Below are 21,781 nucleotides of genomic sequence, written 5' to 3' on the forward strand. Positions count from 1 at the left end.
ATTCAAAGGTTATGGAATCGTGTTGTGAGAGGATGCGTGTGAGAGAGTTATAACCGGAGGCGTTGAAGCTGGCCCAGTGCTCGGTGAGCTATGTGTGCTTACAGTCTCACCCTCATACTCTGTTGTGGACACTTCAGTCAACATTTGCACCCATTCAATGAGTTTAACTTCTGCATTCTCATCAGTCCATACTGCTATGAGGTGACATTCCTACTGCTACTCCCCACTCCCGCAAGTCATCTCTCCATTTCTTCCACACCGGCGTACCAGGATGTATCCAGTGGATTGCTATCCTTCGTTTTGCAAGTACCAGCCCTAGGAGCACAAATTGATGGCGCATCATAGCCCCTCTCTTGGGCGTCGGAAGCACTCCCAGAATACAGTGCTTTATAGACGTATCGATACGCACCGCTGTGGCCGTGCCCAGAGATAACACCACCCGTTGCCAGTACAAATGCAGGCGTGGACAATTCCAGACCATATGTAAAAAACGTGGCGGGATCTGTGCACAGCGTGAACATGCGGAAGACCACCCAGGTGTGAACCGTGCTCGCCATTGGGGAGTAAAATACGTGCGTGGAGATAGTAGAACTGGATTAAGGTAATCTCTCCTTAAGTGAGTTTACCCCGGTGTCCCCGGAGCTAGTAACAAACCTGTTGAGGGCTGCTAAATTAGGTTCTCCTTTGGACCTGTGTCCGGCAGCTATTCTAAAGGACTCTTCTGAGCTAATTGGGCCAGTTTGGAAAATATTTTTAATTCTGTGTTCATGGCCAGTGCCTATCCTTCTCAATGGAAAAAAGCTTCCATTTTGCCATTACTAAGGAAGTCAAATCTGGATCCTGAAGACACTAATAATTATCGGTCAACTGCACGTTTGCTGCTGCCTGCCAAATTAGCTGAAAAGATCATAATTGATCAACTGACCCAATATATTCAGGCTCCCAATTTGCTGGATGAAACACAATTTGGCTTTAGGAAAAGCCATAGTACAGAAACTGCCCTAATAAATGCTACAGAGGAAATAAGGTTTGCGTTGGATAGGGGTGGCGCTGCGGTGCTGGTCCTTTTGGACCAATCTGCTGTCTCTGATACGGTTGATCATGGCCTCCTGATCAACCATATTTCCTCCTTAGGCATTAGCGACAAGGCTAAAGATCGGTTAGCATCCTGCCTATCCAGCAGAGCCCAATCAGTTAAGTTGGGTAATTTTGAAACCCCTCTTTTTGCTCATCCATGTGGAGTCCCACGGGGCTCCTCCATCAACCCCACTCTTTTTAGTATCTATGTGACCGACCTGGCACGAGTGAATAAAGACAGAGACAAGGTCTTGTCCAACTTTCACGATGGTATGGTGGCAGTGAGTACCTGGATGGCCAATCACTGCCTTAAATTAAATTCCTCCAAGACCGAAGTGATTGTGTTTGGAAAGCTTTCTCGAGCATGGTCTTCTCGTTGGTGGCCAGACAATGTCGGACCTCCTCCAGTTCAAGTAACTAAGGCAAATAATCTTGGGGTCATTCTTGATGATAAGCTTTCTTATAAACACCATGTTAACTCAGTTGTCAGCTCATGTTTTTATATTCTTTCTTTTTTTACTTTATTTTTTCAGCAGAATAAACAATACAAGTCCCCCCCCAAAATTGGCATCAGTATACATAAATACAGGTGTTCGCAGTTCACACCCCCAGCACAGCTTCAACAGTTGCAGATAGTACAGGAGACGCAAGAATTAGATCCACGGGATACAGTGCAAGTATAGAAACTGACAATAGGAACATGTGCGCAGTAGTCAGGGTATTTCCCCAACCCCTATTCTCCCTCCCCAACACCCGCCACCCCTTCCTCAGGTCCCGATTCCTCGGACGAGAACAATGCAGCACTAGTAGCATCGAAATCATTGTCAGACGACCCCACAGCACACATCATACGCCATGCAAGCAAGTCCTCCTGTAGCCGCTCATCTCTACGTGTATGTTGCATGTGTGTTTCTTCAGCCAGTGTCCATTCCCCCACATCCCGAAGCCATAACGTCATTTCAGGCACCATTTGTCCCATCCAGGTGATAGCCACTCGCCGTCTAGCCAGCACCAAAAGCAGCTGCAGCATCTTATAAGATAGATTCTTCTTCTTAGGTTTGGGGACCAGGGCTAACAAGCAATGGATCGGGGTCAGGTCAAGACACAGTCCCGTGACCTTCCGGATGTGGGCTACTACTACCCTCCAGAAGTCCCCGACCAGCGGGCACTCCCAGGCTAAATGGAGAAATCCGGCTCCGACCGAACCACACCTGGGACAGGCATCCGATTTATCCGCCGCGATGCGGCGCAGAGCAACTGGGGTTACGTAAGTGCGGTGCATGAAATTAAAGTGGATCAATTTGAAACGTGCGTTACACGACACTTTCTTGGTAAGCGTCCCCACCCGTTTCCGTTGTCCCGGGTCTAAGGCAACCCCTAGATCCGCCTCCCATGTCGCCCAGGACGGGGACATCGGAGGCGCCGAGTCGCATCTCATCGCTGCATATAAAAGCGTTATCAAGCGCCGTCCCGTGCCGCACGATAGCAGGATATTCAAAGTATGGGATACCTGGGGCGCCTCAGGGAACTGTGGCCACGTCGCTCTAGCTATGTCCCGTAGGCCTCCATAGTGGAGGTACTGGCCCCCAGTAAGACTGAAGGCCTCTATAGCCCTCTCCAGGGTCACGAAGGACTCATCCGGATACAAGTCTGCCAATGTGTCGCAGCCGCCCTCTCGCCATTCCCGAAACGACATGTGCTCTTCCATTAGTGTGACCGGTGCCAATATCCACACCGGTAGCTCCCTATGAAAAGGGGCCCGTCTCAGCACCCTTTCCACCACTCGTTGCCAGATTCCCGCAGTATGCCGGACAATATATGGTAGGTCGCCATCCGCTCCCCTGCCACGCATCAGAGCCACTTGTAACGCCTTTTCATCCGCGCTACCAGCCAGGAGTCGCAATTCCCAATTGTCCGCGTCCGCGAACCAGCACGCAGCTGGTATAAGTTGGGCCGCGTAATAGTATAAATCAAAGCGCGGGGCTTCCAAGCCCCCCTCCTCCCAGCGTCCGACCATCGTACGCAGCGCAACTCTGCTGCGTCTGCCTGCCCAGAGCAGGGAGGTGAGCAACGTATTGAGCTTGCTGAAAATACGAGGAGGGAGAGGACAGAGGGAATTCTGTAGGAGATACAATACTCTAGGCAGCATTACCATCTTCGAGACGGCCAACCCTCCCATGAGAGAGAGTGGAAGCGTATTCCAGAAGGATACAGATTGTTGCAGGGAACTGAGCACACGGTCGGCGTTCCGGGCCAGCAATTGTTCATCAGAGACAGCCACCTGAACACCCAAATAGCGGAAGGCCGTCATCTCCCACCGCAGTCCCAGGGGCGGGAAACCCACATTAGGGTCATCACCGCATCCCGCAAGGGGAAAGATCAGGGATTTCTCAGGGTTAAGACGCAGCCCAGAAGCTGCACCAAAGCGTTCCAAGTGGTGTAACAGGATCGGTAGTGACTCCCGTGCGGAGGTCAGATAGAACAACGCATCGTCCGCATAAAGCGAGACCAGGTGCACCACATCCCCCACCCGTATACCCCAGGATGCCATCTCCGCAAGTAGTGTCACCGCAAGGGGCTCAATCGCCAGAGCGAAGAGGAGCGGTGACAGGGGGCACCCCTGACGGGTGCCCCTGCCCAACTGCCACTCCTCCGAGCGGGCCGCTCCGAGTCTGACCCTGGCCGTAGGCGCACTGTAAAGAATACGAATCCAGGCGCAGAAAAGGGGCCCCACCCCCGCCAACCGAAGCACCTCTAAGAGGTACCCCCAGCTGACTGTATCAAAGGCTTTAGCCAGGTCGATCGAGGCCAGGACCTGAGGATCCTCCCTATCGCGCGCCTCATGTAGAACGTGATTCAGGCGCCGGAGATTCATGGCGGTGTTGCGGCCTGGAATGAACCCGCACTGATCATGATGAACCAAGCGCGCCATATGTGGTGCCAGCCGGGTGGCCAAGATCTTAGTAAGGATTTTGGCGTCGGTATTGATTAAAGTGATCGGCCGGTAGGCCGCGGGATCACAGTTATCCCCACCCGGTTTTAGGAGCATGCAGACCTCACCCTGCTGCATGGTGGGCGGGAGCGCGGCTCGCTCCAGCGCTTCAAGGTAAACCTGCAGGAGACGGGGCGCGAGGGTATCCGCAAACGCCTGGTAAAACTCTGGGGGAAACCCGTCTCCACCTGGCGTCTTAGCCTTCGGTAGGGCGGCCAAGGCCACCTTGACCTCACGAAGCGTCACTGGGGCATCCATGTCCTCAGCATCCTCTTTAGAGAGGGTCTGAAGGGGCAAGTCCCGGAGGTATGGCTGATACGACGCCTCCGTCACCAGGGGGTCAGCAGTATAGACCTTCTGCAGATGTGTGCGGAGCACCGCAAGGAGGTCCCGCTCTGAGTGCACCAGGACCCCAGCGGGATTTCTCAACGCAACAATTCGCGCAGGGGCCGATTCCCTACGGAGAATCCAGGCCAGCAAACGGCCCGATTTGTCCCCCTCTCGGTGAAGGCGTTGGCGATATCGACCAAGAGTGAATCTATCTAGCCGGTCCAGGATATCATGGACGCCTTCTCGGGCCGTCCTTTCAGAGTCCACGTGCAACCCATCCGGGTCCGGGAAGGACTGGTAGTGGCTGAGGCGCTCCTCAGCACTTGCGAGGTCACGGAGCAGCTGTTTACGGACTCCATATGTCAGACCCATACAAGCGCCCCGCACGACTGCCTTGAGGGCATCCCATTTGGTCGCAAAAGGGATACCACCCACTTCCCAGTTCAGGTCCAAATAAGTATGCAGGGACGTCTCCACATGGTCCCGTCCCACCGGATCCTGCAGAAGATCCCCTGGCATCCGCCAGGTCCTTGGGTGGGAGGACCGGTCCACCCACTGTACCATGCACGTCACGGGCGAGTGGTCGGATAAAAACCGGGCCTGATGCGTGACCGATAAGACAAGGGACGCGTCAATGTTGGCAGCAAGGACCCTGTCGAGCCTGCTATGTGTATTGTGTGTGGGGGTAAAGCAAGTGTAAAGCTTCAGTCCCGGATTGCCGAGGCGCCAGATATTAACAGCACCCAGATTATTCATCACCTCCCGGAGTCGCGTCGTCATCCTAGGTTTCGTACCCACCCGGGGGGGATGCCTGTCCAGGAGTGGATCCAGTACGCAGTTAAAATCTCCAAACCAGAGGAGGGGGGCATCTAAGTCCGTCGCTATAAGGTCCTGCAGGCCGGTAAAAAAACTCGGGTCATCTATGTTAGGAGCATAAGAGTTCACTAGCAGGAAGTCCCTCCCATCAAGTTTTACTCGTATAAGAACATATCTGCCCTCGACAATAGCCTCAACATACTGGACTGCTAGTGGAACCCCTGGAGCCACCCAGATCAGGACCCCCCTAGCATAGGTAGAGAAGGAGGAATGGAACATCTGACCCCTCCATTTCTTCGCCAACTTAAGAGCACCCTCTTCATCCATATGCGTTTCTTGTAGGCATGCCACCGATACTCCATGCCGACGAAGGAAGGACAGCACCCTATGTCGCTTGGAGCAAGTACCCAGGCCACGCACGTTCCAAGTTAAAAATTTGAATCCCATAAGCTTCGGACTTGCCCATCCGGGCACCCAAGTTTAACCTCTGCAAACAGCCTCCTAGGGGCGCGAACAGTAATACACACAATGCCAAAAACAAATTCCCCCCACAACATGTTTTTATATTCTTAAAATGGCCAAGAAATTGTTTCCTTTTATTCCTATGAAAGCTAGAAAAAAGATCCTATCGTCCTTGGGTCTGTCTAAGGTAGACTCTTGTAATGGTTTTCTGATTAATGCTCAGCAATCTATCTTGAACAAATTGCAATTAGTGCAGAATGCTGCTACCAGACTATTGTCTGGGACACCGAAATTTAATTCTGCACTGTCTGCCTAACAGAAACAGAATAAAATTAAAGGCATTGTGTATTGCCTATTAAGCAATACATAATATAGGACCTGAATTCTTGAAGAAATCCTTTAAAATGTACTTCCCGAATAGGTCACTGCGCCGGACGGCACAAATCTATTGGTTATTACCAGAACCTATAGATCCACCTGGGGCGACAGAAGCTTTGCGGTAGCCACTGCCAAACTTTGGAATTCTCTCCCCTGCCAGATTAAAGATCTGCCTTCACTTTTTATGTTTAGGAAAAAATTAAACACTTGGCCTTTTAATAATTAGGTCTTTTTAAAAGTTGTCTTTCTCTTTTCCTTTGGCTCTGTTTTAGGGGTAGCCACGGCCGAGCCATCTTTGTTGGTATTTGCGCGCTCTGTAAATAGTTATGACATCACAACACATAACAATGATAAAATAATGAGTCATATTTTTCACGATTATGCCAAACACTCTTGAGTACTCCTCTCACAAAGTAGTCCAACAATCAAAATTCCAGTCACTGTTTTTGTTGCAATTCATCGTTATTCAGTCAACTACTGATCCTCTTTAACCAACACTTTTTTCGTCATCACTGACTTCACCTCCATATTACTACTGCATTCATCTAAATCCAGGTTGATGGCCAAGAAAAGCAGGACGAGATTATTCCCATTTGGTAATTGTTGTGTGAATCTAAAGTTCTGTTTTAACCCACTATCCAGACTAAGGCCACTGTTAATCTGTAAGTCTGACAATAAAGTCTCTAACACATAAGCATCACTGACGCGTTCCGTAACAGAGAGTAATATGGCAGTGTCTCGTACATCCTGAATCGCATTTTCACTATAACATTTCGAAGATGGTGTTCATGTTGTACTCAATTGGCTACGCATACTTAAATACTTTTCAAGTTTTGATTTATGGGAAAAACGGAACATCTTCAATTGAGAAACAGAACACTGTACCCTTGGGCAGAACTCCATTGGCTCTAGTGCACAGAAACACAGTTTGCCCAAGCTTACTAAAAACTGGCTTGCCTCTGGTTGCATATTTATATATTTGTATATACGGCGAGGCTTCAAGAAAAAGAGGTATTTGCAATTCAATAGGTCTTGCATTACTGAAAGTTTGAGCTATTGGCATTGCAAATAATAATGCAAGACCAATAGCTCAAACTTTCAGTAATGTGTGACCTATTGCATTGCAAATACTTATTTATCTTGAAGCCTCTTGGTATATACAAATATGAATCTGCAACCGGAGGCAATTTCAATACTTGTTCTATTCTAAGGTGCCTTGGGGCCCATCGGGAGACGGGGAGGGGAAGAACCGACCCGACACAGGTATATAGTGTGTTAAAGGCCGCTTTTATTGGAAACAGGTGCATCCTGAACATACCCCAAACCTTGGCCTTTGCCGCACAAAACTAGGCCTAACTAAATAAACACATATCTGCCAATCCCCCCACCCCCACCCCTAAACATTTCCCCAAACAACCTCATAAACCTCTTTATTATGTACACAAACGCCTGGCTCAATGTTTTATAACCTCTGCCCTATGTACACTCCCTCCCTTCTAACCAGTAAAGTTCCTTCCTCCTATCCTACCCCCCCCATTATAACTAGAGAAAGCGCCAACCTCGAGAACACAACCCCAGCACCTGCTCCTAGCGACACACTCTTTACCCTACCACAGAACACACCTGTAACCAACAAAAACCCTTTACTATCCACCCCTTAATCCTATCCCTTCACCACAGGGAGGGTGGGTGGGACAAAAAAACTCCTAACCCAGACCGGCTGCTGTGTCACTGTCCCAACTAATGGTGACAAGTGACCTAAAATGGCCGCTTATGTATCCCCCTAGCCCAAAAGGAGCCCAACAGACTGCCACCCAGCCCAACCAGCCCAAAAAGCCCTTCCTGTGTCCTGCCTCCTTGTACCCCTCCCCTTCCTCCCGGAGCCCCAAAATCCCCGGGGGGGCGAGCCTCCCTCCGGTCGGCCACCCCCCGCAAAGCCCCATTGGGGCCCATCGGGAGACGGGGAGGGGAAGAACCGACCGGACACAGGTATATAGTGTGTTAAAGGCCGCTTTTATTGGAAACAGGTGCATCCTGAACATACCCCAAACCTTGGCCTTTGCCGCACAAAACTAGGCCTAACTAAATAAACACATATCTGCCAATCCCCCCACCCCCACCCCTAAACATTTCCCCAAACAACCTCATAAACCTCTTTATTATGTACACAAACGCCTGGCTCAATGTTTTATAACCTCTGCCCTATGTACACTCCCTCCCTTCTAACCAGTAAAGTTCCTTCCTCCTATCCTACCCCCCCCATTATAACTAGAGAAAGCGCCACTCGAAAGCCTTTACTACTTTCGACCCCCCCCCCTAGGACCTCTGCACCTTCGGATACCGTCTGACCCCTATCGCCCTGTCTACCGCCTCCTTCAACTGTACTACATAAAGTTCCATCCCGTACCTGGACAAATGTACCCCATCCTCTAAGAAGAAATATATGGCCCCATACTTTAACTCCGGATGTTCCATTCTGCCCAATCCCTCCTTCTCGCAAAAGGTCCTCATCTCTCTGTTGATCTTCCTCCTAGTTCTATCAATCGCCCCAGGTCTCACAGCCCCCCTCCAGCATCTCCTCGGAATGAACTCTGACCAGATAATGTGACACCCTGCCCACTGTCTCTTGATCTCCAACAGATCCCTCCGCATCTGCTTCACCAAAGCCAAACCCTTACATTGCACCAGGTCGTTCTCCCCAGATGTACCACTAAAACATCCGGGCACACCCCACTCCGAACAATGTTATTTAACACCGGCACCAACTCGTGCCAACGCATACCCCCTTTTCCTCTCCAATGGCACCTAAACAACTGTTCGTCTAGTTCCAGGTTCAGATTCTTGCATTTCTCCCATTCGGCCTTTTCCGCTCTTTTAACAAAAGAATGTCCCACCACATAAATGGACACTGCCGCCACCGTAGGCCCCGCCACTGCACCTGAAAAGAGACACATGTAAGTACCAAGTCCGCACCCCTTCTCATTCCACCGCCACCCCTCGCAACCGGACGTACGTCTTAAAACAATCCGATTTCCAGCGCCCCAACCGCTTAATGTCCTCCTTCCCCCAACCCCGGCGCGCCGCCTCCGTCGCCGCCCCGATGCGGAAGGAATGTGTCCCGAAGTCTTTTGGATCCTCACCCATGGACCGCAGGGCGTGCCGCAGGACCCATAACAAATGCGCGGCCGTCACACGTCCCGCCTCACCCCTGTCAAAAACCTCCGTACCCGCCTCTGTTCCCCCGGCCGCTAACCGCCTTCCCCACTCCACTGGACACACCGCCTCCTTGTCCCCTGGCCCCAGTACCACCCACGTGCCCCTCTCCCTTTGATCGGTTTTGGAACGTCGCAGCCGCACGGCAACCTCCCTGCCCCTGAACTCCACGTCCCCCCACCTGACGCCCGCCTGCCCCTTCAAACCCACCAGCTCTGATACCCTAAAGGCCCCGAAGTACAACCACGACATCAATGTGGAAAACCGCACCGCCTCTTCCTGATCTCTACATACCACCGGCATTCGATTCAACAATCCCTCCAGCATCGCCTCCGTAATAGGCCGTCTCTGCCGCACCCGGGCCCCTTTCTCTCTCTCCCAACCTTCCAAAAGACGCCCTCCCAATTCCCCCGCCGAGGGAGCATAGCCCCACCAAAGTTTACCCATAAACGCCACTCCCGCCAGTTTGCCCGCAATAGTCACTCTCGCCAAACCTCTGTCCATCAATCCCAACATGAATTGCACCACCTGTTCCTCCCGACGCCACTTGTCCCGCTGCCTTACCGCTCCAAAACGCAGAAACTCCAACCAGGCCTGTTCATAACTCTTCCACGTAGACACCGCCACAGATGACCTCACCAATCGAACGACCCGCGCTCTCCCACTAACCACATCTCCTCCGGCACCTTCGTCTTGACCGCCTCCGCCTCCGTGGCTAGCCCATGGAATCTCCGCCACTGTTGACGAGACAAAGCATCAGCAATGTCATTGTCCACTCCTGGCACATGTTGTGCTCGAAACAAGATATTGTTCTCCAGGCACCTCAACACAAACACGCGCATCAACTTCAGCACCTGAGGTTCTCTCGCAGACTGCCGGTTCACTACCTGCACCACCGACATATTGTCCACCTTGAACAACACGCGCCTATGCGCCAACTCGCGCGCCCACACAGTCACAGCCACCACCAGCGGGAACAACTCCAAAAAGGCAATGCTTCTCCCCCCCGCTTGCCATCGCTCCGGCCACTGTTCCGCGCACCACCGACCCGCCCAGTAGAGTCCAAAACCGCCGACTCCCGCCGCGTCCGACGACATTGTCACGTCCCACTCCCACTCCTCCGGCGGCGCCATGGGAACACCGTTGAACCTCTCCAAGAAAGCCAACCACATGCACAGATCCTTTCGCGCGCCCGCCGGCAACCGTACGTGGTGATGAGGCATCGACAGCCCAGACAACGCCAATCCCAACCGTCGACAAAAAGTCCGCCCCGCCCGCACCACTCGGCACGCGAAATTCAGGTGCCCCAGCAAAACCTGTACCTCTCGCACCAACACTTTCCTTTTTGCCAACATGTCCCTCACCAGAACTACCATTGCCGACCTCTTGTCCTCCGGCAGGCGTGCTTCCATGGCCGCTGAGTCGAGCTCTATCCCGAGGAACGACAGCACCGTGCTGGGCCCTTGAGTCTTCTCTGGCGCCAAAGGCACCCCCAAGTACTTCATTAAGTCCATAAAACTACACAGCTGCTGCTGGCAGTCCGTTGAACCAGGGGTACCCACCAGGAAGAAATCGTCCAGATAATGCGTAATCGCCTCAGAGCCTGTGCGCCAGGAAAAAGCCCACTGCAAGAAGGAACTGAATCGCTCGAACAAGGCACATGACACAGAGCACCCCATCGGAAGCGCTCTATCCACGAAAATCAACCCGTCCAGCTGTATTCCCAGCAACTGATGATCCTCCGGGTGAACCGGCAGCAACCTGAACGCCGATTTCACATCGCATTTTGCCATGAGCGCCCCTCGTCCCGCCGTCGTCACCAGTTTTCTCGCAACGTCCACGGACGAGTAGGACACCGACGCCAAGTCTGCCGATATAAAATCGTTCACCGACGCGCCCTCCGGCCACGAGAGATGTTGAATCAAGCGGAATTGACCCTGCTCTTTCTTCGGGACCACACCAATGGGCGAAATGATCAGATCCTCCAAAGGTGCCACCACAAAAGGTCCCGCCATCCTCCCCTCTCTCACCTCTTTAAAAAGCTTCTCCCGGACGCCCTTGTGCGCGTTCACAGACTTCAGGTTCTCCGCCCAACGAGCAATCCGCGGACCCTCATACCCCAACCGGAAACCCTCCCTGAAACCTCGACGCAGCACCGACGCATCATCCGCCCGCGGATACACCTCCAAGAGTGGTTCCAACCGATCCAGCCTAACCGGAGTACGAGCCTTTTCCCAAGGTACTCGCCCCCTCTCTACCCCCCCCTCTCCCCCTGCCGGGTCCGGGAGCCGGGAATTGACCCTGTGAGGGGCCTCCCCAAAGCCCCCAGCAGCGCGATTCGGGATGTCTTTTACCACACGAGGAGCACTCGTGCCTAAACTTGCACGTCTGCCGGAGACAGGAACCCCTGTTAAAGTCCCAACAGGGCCCCCCGCTCTGGAAGCTCCCGGCTCCCCCCGGCCCCACCCCCCCACGGGTGGGACGAGCCGAAAAGGGCGTGGAAGTCAGTGGCAAACCACTGGCCGTGTAAATCGTGCGGCCAAATTTCGCCCCACTCATTGTCTGCTGGTAAAGGTCCGCATCCAACTCCCCCCACTTCGCCTCCGGGTCCGACGCCATACGCGCCCGAAACTCTTCATCGTAATGCGACCACGCATTGCCACCGTAAGTCACTTGCGCCCTCCGTACCACGTCCATGTACTTGAAAAGCGCCACCGCCCGGTCAGGATACTTCTCGCAATAAACGCTCGCATAGATTAAGAATGCCGCTGACCAGTTCTCAATAGTGACCGGCACCCTCGGCCGCCGTGCCAATTCCTGTTCCTCCTCCTTCGACCCTTCTTTTGCCATCAACTCCCTGTGTAGTAACCTAAATATCTCAACATACTCCCCCTTCCAAATCTTTTCCCTGGTCGCCAAAGACAAATGCGCCCCCAATGGCTTCGCCACTCCCATGTACGGCAATTTCTTCACCAGAACGTCGCAGCTCTCTTTCCCCCCGACACTCGACGCAGCCGCTCCTTTGCCGCTCCCCGTCGCTCCACCACTCGCCGCCACTAACGCACCGGAGGACTTGCCCGACCCCGCCGAGCCGCAACTCGCTTCAGTACACACGCCGGCATCCATCACATACCTACCCTTCACCAGTCTCACCGTATCCCCACCCTCCGCATCCGTCCCCACTGACACGTGGTGTCCTCCAACACCACTACCCCCCGCCTTGCCTCCTTGAGGCGTGCCCAAGCCACTCCCCGACCCCGTACTGGTCTTACCTGGCGTCAAGGCTGGCGTCCTCACCGGATCCCGCCGCCTAACCAGATCCACAGGGGGGGCCGTCACTCGCGGCACCACTTGCCGGGGGCATTCCTGCAAAACACTGGCAACAACATTACAAACCTCCCCGTCCTCCCGCAACTCCCCGTCTTCCTCCGACTCCAACTCCGCACTCACTGCTTCCGCCACAATCCTACCAGGAGACACCCTACTCAACCCTGCTCTGGCCCTACACTCCGTCATCAAGGCCCCCAGATCTACACTCACTCTCCGTCTACCCTCATGTTGGTAAGCAGAAGAAACCGTTGCCTCGTTGCTCCATCCCCGTCCCCCGGCGGCCGGATCGACCCATCGGGAGGGGGGCGCTGGAGATCTGCTTTCCATCCATCTTCGCTCCGACCACCCCAGGTCCCTCGTTGGAGCGCGACCGCCCGTACTAGGCAGAGCCGGCCCATCCACTCGGCGGGGTGGAGCCGCATGCTGCTCACCCGAGCCCCTCCCCCACTGCTCCTGCCAAGAGAAAAACGGGGAAGTCCAGCAAGCCGGGGCATAACCATCACCACTACCTTCCCAACCGCCTCTCCCCCCTGTCGCAGAATGTCCGCCCCTCCACGCCGGGCGACCCCCCCACCCACTCTCCCCCCACCCCCAGCTTCCCACCCCGCCCGGGCCGCCCCACTGTCCTCCCCCCACATCCCCCCACCCACCCCACCCACGCAAATCCCCCCTGCTGCTCCTTCCCGCACCCTCAAAACTATACGCACCCCCGCTACGTCCCCCAAAAAAACTCTCCCCACCCCCTTCCTCCCCCACCCCCCGGCGCATCCCCCAACCCCCCACCTGCACCCTCCTACCCCCTTGCGCACCCCCTCCCCCCAGCACCCCCCGACCCCCACCCAGGGATACCAATCCACCACCTATCGGGTTGTCCTGCTCCTCCTCATCGTCCACCACCTCCTGTCCACTCTCACCCCCCACCCCCTCCTCCTCCTCCCCCTCTGTCTCCTCAATGAGCAGCGGTGAAACCCCCCCAACTCCCTCCAAAACACCATGCCCCGCCTCCCCTGTACCCCCCTGCCCCCCCTCCAACGGCCCCTCGCCCCCTTCCCCCTCCAAACCCCCCCGTCTTCTACCACCAGTATCCCCAGGCCCCCGGCCCCTCCCCCCTCGCGTCCCTCGCCCACCCCCTCCCTCGCGTCACTAGCAGGCCCTACATCCCCGACTACCTCCGCTCCCGCTCCTTCAGGGCCCTCCCCCCCCACCCCCCCGTCATGTCCGCCCTCCCCCAACCCTACCGCATCTCCCACAAAGACCAGCGGTGCCTTCCTGCACGGACCGCGCTTCTTCCCCGGAGCCTTCTTGCGCTTCGGCGCCCCAGCCGCCATGAGTCCGCCACCTCGCGCCGCCCTCTTCGCGGCTCCCGCCCCCTCCCCCTTCTGCACACGTGACCGCGGTGGGTCACAGGCCGCCACAGCTGCCGCGGCGCCATCAGCAGCGCGCCGCGGTGGCCTTACCCGCACTCCGGTGCGCAACAGATCGGTCCTCCCGGCCTCTCCCAGCAAGCGAAGAGCCTCCCGCACCCTCGGATCAGACATATCCTCCGCCGCCATTTCGCCTGCTCTCCGCGTCACCGACCGCCGCCAACACAAACAGCCACGAAACCAAGTGAGTCGAAAGCGCTCTTCCTCCAACTACACACAGCACCTAAACGACTGCCACACTAACAGAAAACCCTAACTCCACAACAAAAAAACTCCTAACCTAGACCGGCTGCTGTGTCACTGTCCCAACTAATGGTGACAAGTGACCTAAAATGGCCGCTTATGTATCCCCCTAGCCCAAAAGGAGCCCAACAGACTGCCACCCAGCCCAACCAGCCCAAAAAGCCCTTCCTGTGTCCTGCCTCCTTGTACCCCTCCCCTTCCTCCCGGAGCCCCAAAATCCCCGGGGGGGCGAGCCTCCCTCCGGTCGGCCACCCCCCGCAAAGCCCCATTCTCTCTCACAATATGCCCGAGGACACAGAATTGATGGCAACTGAGTGAACACTGTGTTTGCCCATTAAGATATTGCCTCAGGGATATTCAGTGCCCCAATGGGAACCATATGATCTTTATCTTTTTCCACAGTCAGTAAAGAGCTTTCCAAGCAGTAAATACGCTATCACAATTCTGTAGAACCGATTGTATGACACAGAGATTTTGATACAGCTAAAGAGTCAACAATAAATAGGCGGCACACCAGACTTCTGGAGGGGGCACATCCAGTAACCAGGCAATACTCATATAAATCCAATTTTATGAATGCTTTGTCCAGGTCCCACAATATTCTGGTCCTGCAGATGCATGGGAGATAGTAAGAAACAAACACTACCTGGCAGGGGGTATCTCTGATCATTCCCCAATAAGTACAAGGGTTAAATCACCGGTGATCAAGAGTCTTTTAGAATAGGGGTTGGACCCATGGAAGACGAGATGACATTGTACCGAATCAACAAATCTATACTTTCAGGAAAATAATGAGTGACTAGAGGGGAGTGTCAGTGAAGGAGGGAAGTCTTCTGTGTGATCTCAGATCAATGACTATTGTACTTATCCACAAAAAAGGGAGGGTAACTAGAAGTGTGCATCATTCAGGCCCATTTTCCTGCTTAACGCAGAAGCAAAGAACCTGGCGTAGGTGTTGGCAAATCACCTTATCGAGGGGATTGATGGTGGTGAAGCAGAACACGGCAGCCCGCCTTGCCCTCAACAAGCCGGCGCGGACCCTCTCTGCCCCCCTTCTGAGCCAGCTCCACTGGCTTCCGGTCAAGAAACGAGCTATCTTTAAGATGCTCTGCGTGGTCTTCAGATCACTACAGGGGAAAAGCCCCGCCTATCTAAAAAATAAACTCACCTGGTACCAACCTGTACGACAGCTAACATCAAGCAACTGTAATCTCTTGCGCACTCAAAGAATATACAGGGCCAAGCTGGGGGGAAGAGCCTTCTCCCATCTGGCTGCCAGCCATTGGAACAGTCTGCTGCAGAACATTCTGACCTGTGTTGAGCTAACAAGTTTTAAAAAACTACTAAAGACCTGGCTGTTCTAGGTGATCATGGCCTAGGAGTACCCATTTCTTGAAGCGCTGAGAGATCCCCCTGGGGATGATTCGTTTGCACGCTACAAATGAGTAAATAAATAAATATTGAGAAGTTAATTGCCCCAGACCAATTAGGATGCATACCACATGGACCTGCACAATATATATACAAAACAGTGATGGAACAAACGCTCAGATTAATCTCAGTCACTCGTAATCACTTAGGGAAGCATCCGAAATCCACTGTCATTTTGCACACCATGACACCTCAGTTTGGAGCTAGCTATCTGCAAATCCGTCTTGACCCTGCTCCAATAGGAACAGTCCAGCCCAAACTGCCAAGGCAGTTGCTCCCTGAACCAGAACACAATCAGCACAGGACTGGTTTCGCCCCAGTTATGGTCTCATCAGCCGGGCACAGCTTGGTTCCAGTAACACAGTGTGCACAGAACACACTACTGGGCATACTTGTCCCACTTAGGGTGACACAATAAGTATACAAAAGAGTGATGGATAGAATGCTTGAATTAATCTCAGCCACTGGTAATCACTCGGGCTTTATCCCAACCCATTCCTATTTTGCACACCATGTCACCTCACTTTGGATCCAGTTTTGTCAGCCTTGGCCCTGCTCTAATTTTGAACAGTCCAGCCCTTAATGCCAAGTAAGGTCCTCCATACACCGAAACACAAAACAAAATTTAATTTATCTGAAGCTGTGAATATTTACCTTGATGACATTCGTAGGCAAACGGTCTTAAAAATAATGTGTGGTTTGAACCGCTTAATAATAGAGAACAGATTATCGTTGTTGGCGGGAAAGAAGGTGTTGTATATGTTTGTAGTTTTTACAGGGGAAATGTCTCTCACTGAGAAATAAAATATTAGCTTGTTTCTGATGGAACATGTATTTGGATACTCTTCTCATATTGTAAAGGGGATCAAACCCTGCTTTTTTTTTTTTAATAGTTAAAGATAGGCCACTGAGTTGACTATTGTGTTAATGATGCTATCATAATTCTTGAGTGTCACTCATGTCAGTAATAGGTTCAGCTACTTAACTTTAGGAGTGATAAAGCCTAGCAGTATTGTAGGTGACAGTATTTTTAGTGGGTAAATATATTTTTTGACAGGGTTATTGGTGGTCAAGGTTGATTTGAAGAAAGAAGTTGTGGAATAGAATGGAAATGTTGTCTGACCAATCAACTGGAATGGAGGAGAAGCATTTGATGTTGTCTGCGCTATTTTCTTGCAGTAGTATTTTTCCCAAAATTACTCTAAAGTGATAAGCGTTGGCTTATCTGGTATTAGGAATAGCATACACATTATGTAGGATTTGGTGCTCGAGTTGAGTTAGAAGGTGTGTAGGTCACTAAAAGTATGCGTGGTAACGTCATACATCCGTAGGTGTGAGCACGTTTACTACTTATGGTGTTATTTGTGCACTCCCGTTTGGACTGAAATGCAGTGTGGCAAATGTACCAGTGTCAGATGGTAGGAATAAAGAAGTGGGCCCAGGGGCGTAGCTGGGAGGGTGAGGTCCGCCCCAGGCGGCACTATTTTGGGGGCGGCCGGTGTTCCGTTGCTTCCATCTCCCTATCTGGCTGTGCTCCCCCCTCGTTTGTGCGCATGCTTATTAGTAAACGCATGTGCAGGATGCTCTTTTCTTAAATACTTTATATAGGTATTTTTGCGCTGCCCCAGTGTTCTGCCGTTTTAGTGCGCATGTGTGTCATTCCACGCTTGCGGACTAAGTCATTTGTCATTCAATTTGAAGCTTCCGCGGCAGAGTTACTACCACTACTAGTGATTGTGGCAGTTAACCAGCATGTAAAGACAGCGTGCCACAGAGGCGCGCTGCATGGACCAGGCCCTGACTTTCATGAGGTAACCATCCTGTGAAGACACATAACAAAATAGATTCAAAATTATTGCTTAAAACAGTCATTGTTTGCCAACTTTACGCATGCTATAACAGTTTTCCAGTGGAAACGAAAACAGGAGTAGGACCCATAGACCACGTCGGAACTGGGTAGTGTATGCATGTAAAGAAACAATGTTCCAACAGGTATCACTTCAAAAGACAATTAAACATGCATGCAAACTGCATTACATAGGCAAGAAACAAGGAGAATCAATAGAGATGTTTTAAGGCTGTTAATCGCCAGAGTTACATCAAACGGAATTGCACAAGGGCATACAGTTAAGGCAGCACTGTATAGAAGGAATCTTATGACAACCCGAAGGCACTTGGTGTGTAGTGATACATACAAGTGAATAAAGGTGACGACGCAAGTGAACAAAGTGAACAGCGTGAACGGCGCAAAGTGAATAATGATGAGAATATATACAACAGGTAACAAATATCAACATTTGCATTCATTATTTGTCATTTGCATTTATATATGAGCCAAGCAGAGGAGTTGCGCCAAACAATTACGCTGTGGTGTCGACGACGTTTCGACCCTCGTTACTTGGGGTCGTCTTCAGGACAGGGTGGTCAATTCAGTTGTGTGCTGGGGGGGCATCATACAGGAGGAGGCCTGATGAGCGGGCCGGAGGCACGGCGTGTCCTGTTGGTGATGGTTGGGGTATGAGTTCGGATCTGCGTTTGTCGGTCTGAAGGAAAAGGCGAGTGTGGCACCTGTACGAGGTAAGGAGAGTCCAGGAAAAAAGGGGGGGTGGTGGTCCTGTCCGGTCGGAGCAGCGCCTGACTGAATCCTGGCGGCTGGCTGTGGGCTGAATCACGGTCCGGGACCCGGCAGGCAGAGACCTCAGCGCGGGGCAACGGCACCAGAGTAAGGAAGTGAACTGCCGATGTACAGCGCTGAGGTCTCTGCCTGTCGTGTCACGGACCCGTGATTCAGCCCACAGCCAGCCGCCAGGATTCAGTCAGGCGCTGCTCCGACCGGACAGGACCACCACCCCCCCCTTTTTTCCTGGACTCTCCTTACCTCGTACAGGTGCCACACTCGCCTTTTCCTTCGAACCGACAAATGCAGATCCGAACTCATACCCCAACCATCACCAACAGGACACGCCGTGCCTCCGGCCCGCTCACCAGGCCTCCTCCTGTATGATGCCCCCCAGCACACAACTGAATTGACAACCCTGTCCTGAAGACGACCCCAAGTAACGAGGGTCGAAACGTCGTTGACACCACAGCGCAATTGTTTGGCGCAACTCCTCTGCTTGGCTCATATATAAATGAAGATGACAAATAATGAATGCAAATGTTGATATTTGTTACCTGTTGTATATATTCTCATCATTGTTCACTTCGCGCCGTTCACGCTGTTCACTTTGTTCACTTGCGTCGTCACCTTTATTCACTTGTATATATCACTACACACCAAGTGCCTTCGAGTTGTCATAAGATTCCTTCTATACAGTGCTGCCTTAACTGTATGCCCTTGTGCAATTCCGTTTGATGTAACTTTGGCGATTAACAGCCTTAAAACATCTCTATCGAGTCTCCTTGTTTCTTTCCAATGTAATGCAGTTTGCATGCATGTTTAATTGTCTTTTGAAGTGAAACCTGTTGGAACATAACAGTTTTCCATGCACAAACAGCTGCAGCAGCGCTTTAGGGGAGGCATAGACGTACGGCCAAGCACCAACATGCAGGTTATAGCTGTATTTGTAACTCCCTTCTGACGTAGGGGGAGCACAAACCGACGGGGGAGCACATCTAGTTAGGTTATAGCTGTATTTGTAAGCTCTCCTCTGACGTAGGGGAGCACGCGAAAGCGCTCCCATTGAAGGCCCTGGGCATCATTTTGGGCCAGCCCATATCCCTTACTGGTGCCAATAGGAGGATGACATTCACTGCATCATCCTGAACTAAGTGCAACAAAAGTCCTGTGGAGACGTTAGGTTAATATAAGTAAATGTCAGTAAGAAGAGAAAAAATGTAAAAGCAGGAATGGAGACAGGGTCAACTTCCGTAGACTTTTTTTTGGGTGAAATATATTTAACTCTTCTTCTTCAGAAGGAGAACATCAAAGGAAAATCCAGCCGACACATGTGTCAATCAGGCAGTCACCCGTGACTCTACAGGGCTGGGGATAACAAAATAACATGGTACAGTACAGGATAGGTAGTCCAAAAGGGATTCAGAAACAAGGAAGTGTAACAGCGCAGGAAAAACACCTACATGTGAGTGGAAACACTATAAGAGAAGTGGAAAGAACAAAAAAAGTGACTTCAGGCAATTGGAAGATCAAACCTGTGGTGCAGTGAGTATTCAGGCATTGAAGTACACTGCCTACCTGAAGGACATACATTTAAGGTAGTATGATAGGATGTGATGGCTGGGACAAGGAAGACTAGGTGTAATGAAGGTTACTGTTACGTAATTGGGCCATTTTCTCTACGCCCTTTGTCCTCATCTCAGTCTTTATTTATATGGAATACCAAGATCATAGTTAGTCTTAAAACAAAGTAACCCTCAGAAAACCAAGGCCCAGATTTGCTGTTCCTCATGAAACGGAGTGCTGCGTAAAACACTGCCCCAGTGTCTTGAGAAAGTGTTAAAGATAAAATACTTGTTAGATGTATACAATGTCACTGATATGGTATCCCAAATCTAGTCTACTGCGAACAGCAATGGATACATTCATTACTCCAACTTTGAGTGCTCATGAATATTTATTAAAGAATCATAGTCCTATGTTGCTACAATGGTGTGCCCCCGTCTTCTGATGTTTGTTTATGAATGACTGTTCCTTTTTGGTCATTTGTGTCACACCTGTGGGTAGCAGGGTGCTTGAATGGTGAGCACCACAACATTATACAGACAATCCTGTCTATCAACCTTGCTTTTTTCTTACCGTACCCGTACTCTCTTTGTATGTGCAACTCCTTGCCCCACTAACATTATTATAGTTTGTACTGGCAACGCCTCTCACTACCACTGTGGTATTGTCTGCCCTTTGTGCATTGTAGTGCTGCAGTTTTTTAGTGCTTGTAGGCCTTTATCAACTGAGACTTGACCTTTGAGGATTGCTCTATGCTTACGCCGCAGCTTCACGCCTTTTCTTATACAGTGGAGTAGAGTTGCGTCGTAACTTAAACCCTTCCAATCCACCCCTGCTGCTCGCCGTAATTTTTCCCCAGACTCTCCCTCCGCTCCCTCCCGTCGCTACCTGCCATGGGCGGCAATCTGAGGGGTAGCCCCGGGTGCCAGAAGCTCTAGCTACGCCACTGTGGGCCAGTAATATTAAGTAATGCCACATGCATAAAATTGTTGAACATCAGATGGAATAAATCTACTGCTTTGAACAAAACACTACTGCAGAGGACCAATGTAAGCTCATAGAGAATAGTTACACAATCCAGAAACTGAGGGAAGCCAACACCAACAGTGACTACAATAGGCAGGGAATATCACCTGAAGTTGTCCCAGAGAGTGTTCTAAATCTAGTGAGGGGCTTCTACATAATTTGCTAGTAACCCATCACCTCACACTTTCATGGGCACTGCCAGGAAATATGGCAAGAAGGATGAAAGAATTAGTATGTTGTGGACGTTGTTGCTCCATTAACCCTAGTGCTCCAATTCCTGGCTCTAAATATACAGAACTACAAAGCCTCATAACTACAACCTTACCATGTGCACTGCCCACTGCTGTGCAAACAAGAATATTATGTGCTTTTGACATGTCCAAAGCTAGATTGCTTTTTTGTGATAGAACTAACTGTTTTCAGCAGCACAACGAATCAGCAACTTGCAGATTTGTGAAAGTTCAGTAAGAGCTAGCATGGATTGTGAAGCAACAGTGAACTGCAGGGCTCTCAGTTGAGAATGTCTAACTCAAGAGAGTCGAACATGGTAGGCCTTTGGATCCATATCAGATTGTTATGATAACCAGCGGCTATGTAAATACAATTCATTTAAATTCCCTGTATATAAATGCATGCTACATGCATACCCTGAAAATCTACCATGGGTCTGGCCTTTTAAGACCTCCCTTGGATACCTCTGTTCTAATATAATTTGACCAGAAGCCATGAACATGTATAATATTGGCATGGAGTACATTACAACAGGCATTACAAAAGACATTCACAGACTCAGAACATCTCCATAGTTTCAAACTCTACTAATTTAGGTGGTAGAGCTACCACGTTTGCAGAAGCACATTTGCCTTTGGATTTTAC

General features: G+C 51.4%; 2 protein-coding genes across 2 annotated transcripts in view; both read right to left on the minus strand.

The window, feature by feature from the left end:
* The window catches only part of RFTN2 (raftlin family member 2), a 409,447-nt gene that overhangs the window by 382,665 nt on the left and 5,001 nt on the right, over window positions 1–21,781 (minus strand). The gene's annotated exons all lie outside the window — the stretch shown is intronic.
* LOC144824659 (uncharacterized) lies at window positions 8,772–12,886 on the minus strand. Its single transcript, XM_078683702.1, has 2 exons — window positions 12,541–12,886; window positions 8,772–10,005 (listed from the first exon to the last, which is right to left on the minus strand). Exons 1-2 carry the CDS (start codon window positions 12,782–12,784, stop codon window positions 9,035–9,037), a joined length of 1,215 nt encoding a protein of 404 aa, XP_078539828.1. The 5' UTR covers window positions 12,785–12,886; the 3' UTR covers window positions 8,772–9,034.

Source organism: Lissotriton helveticus, chromosome 3_1 (genome assembly GCF_964261635.1).
Source record: "Lissotriton helveticus chromosome 3_1, aLisHel1.1, whole genome shotgun sequence".
Classification (NCBI taxonomy): Eukaryota; Metazoa; Chordata; class Amphibia; order Caudata; family Salamandridae; genus Lissotriton; species Lissotriton helveticus.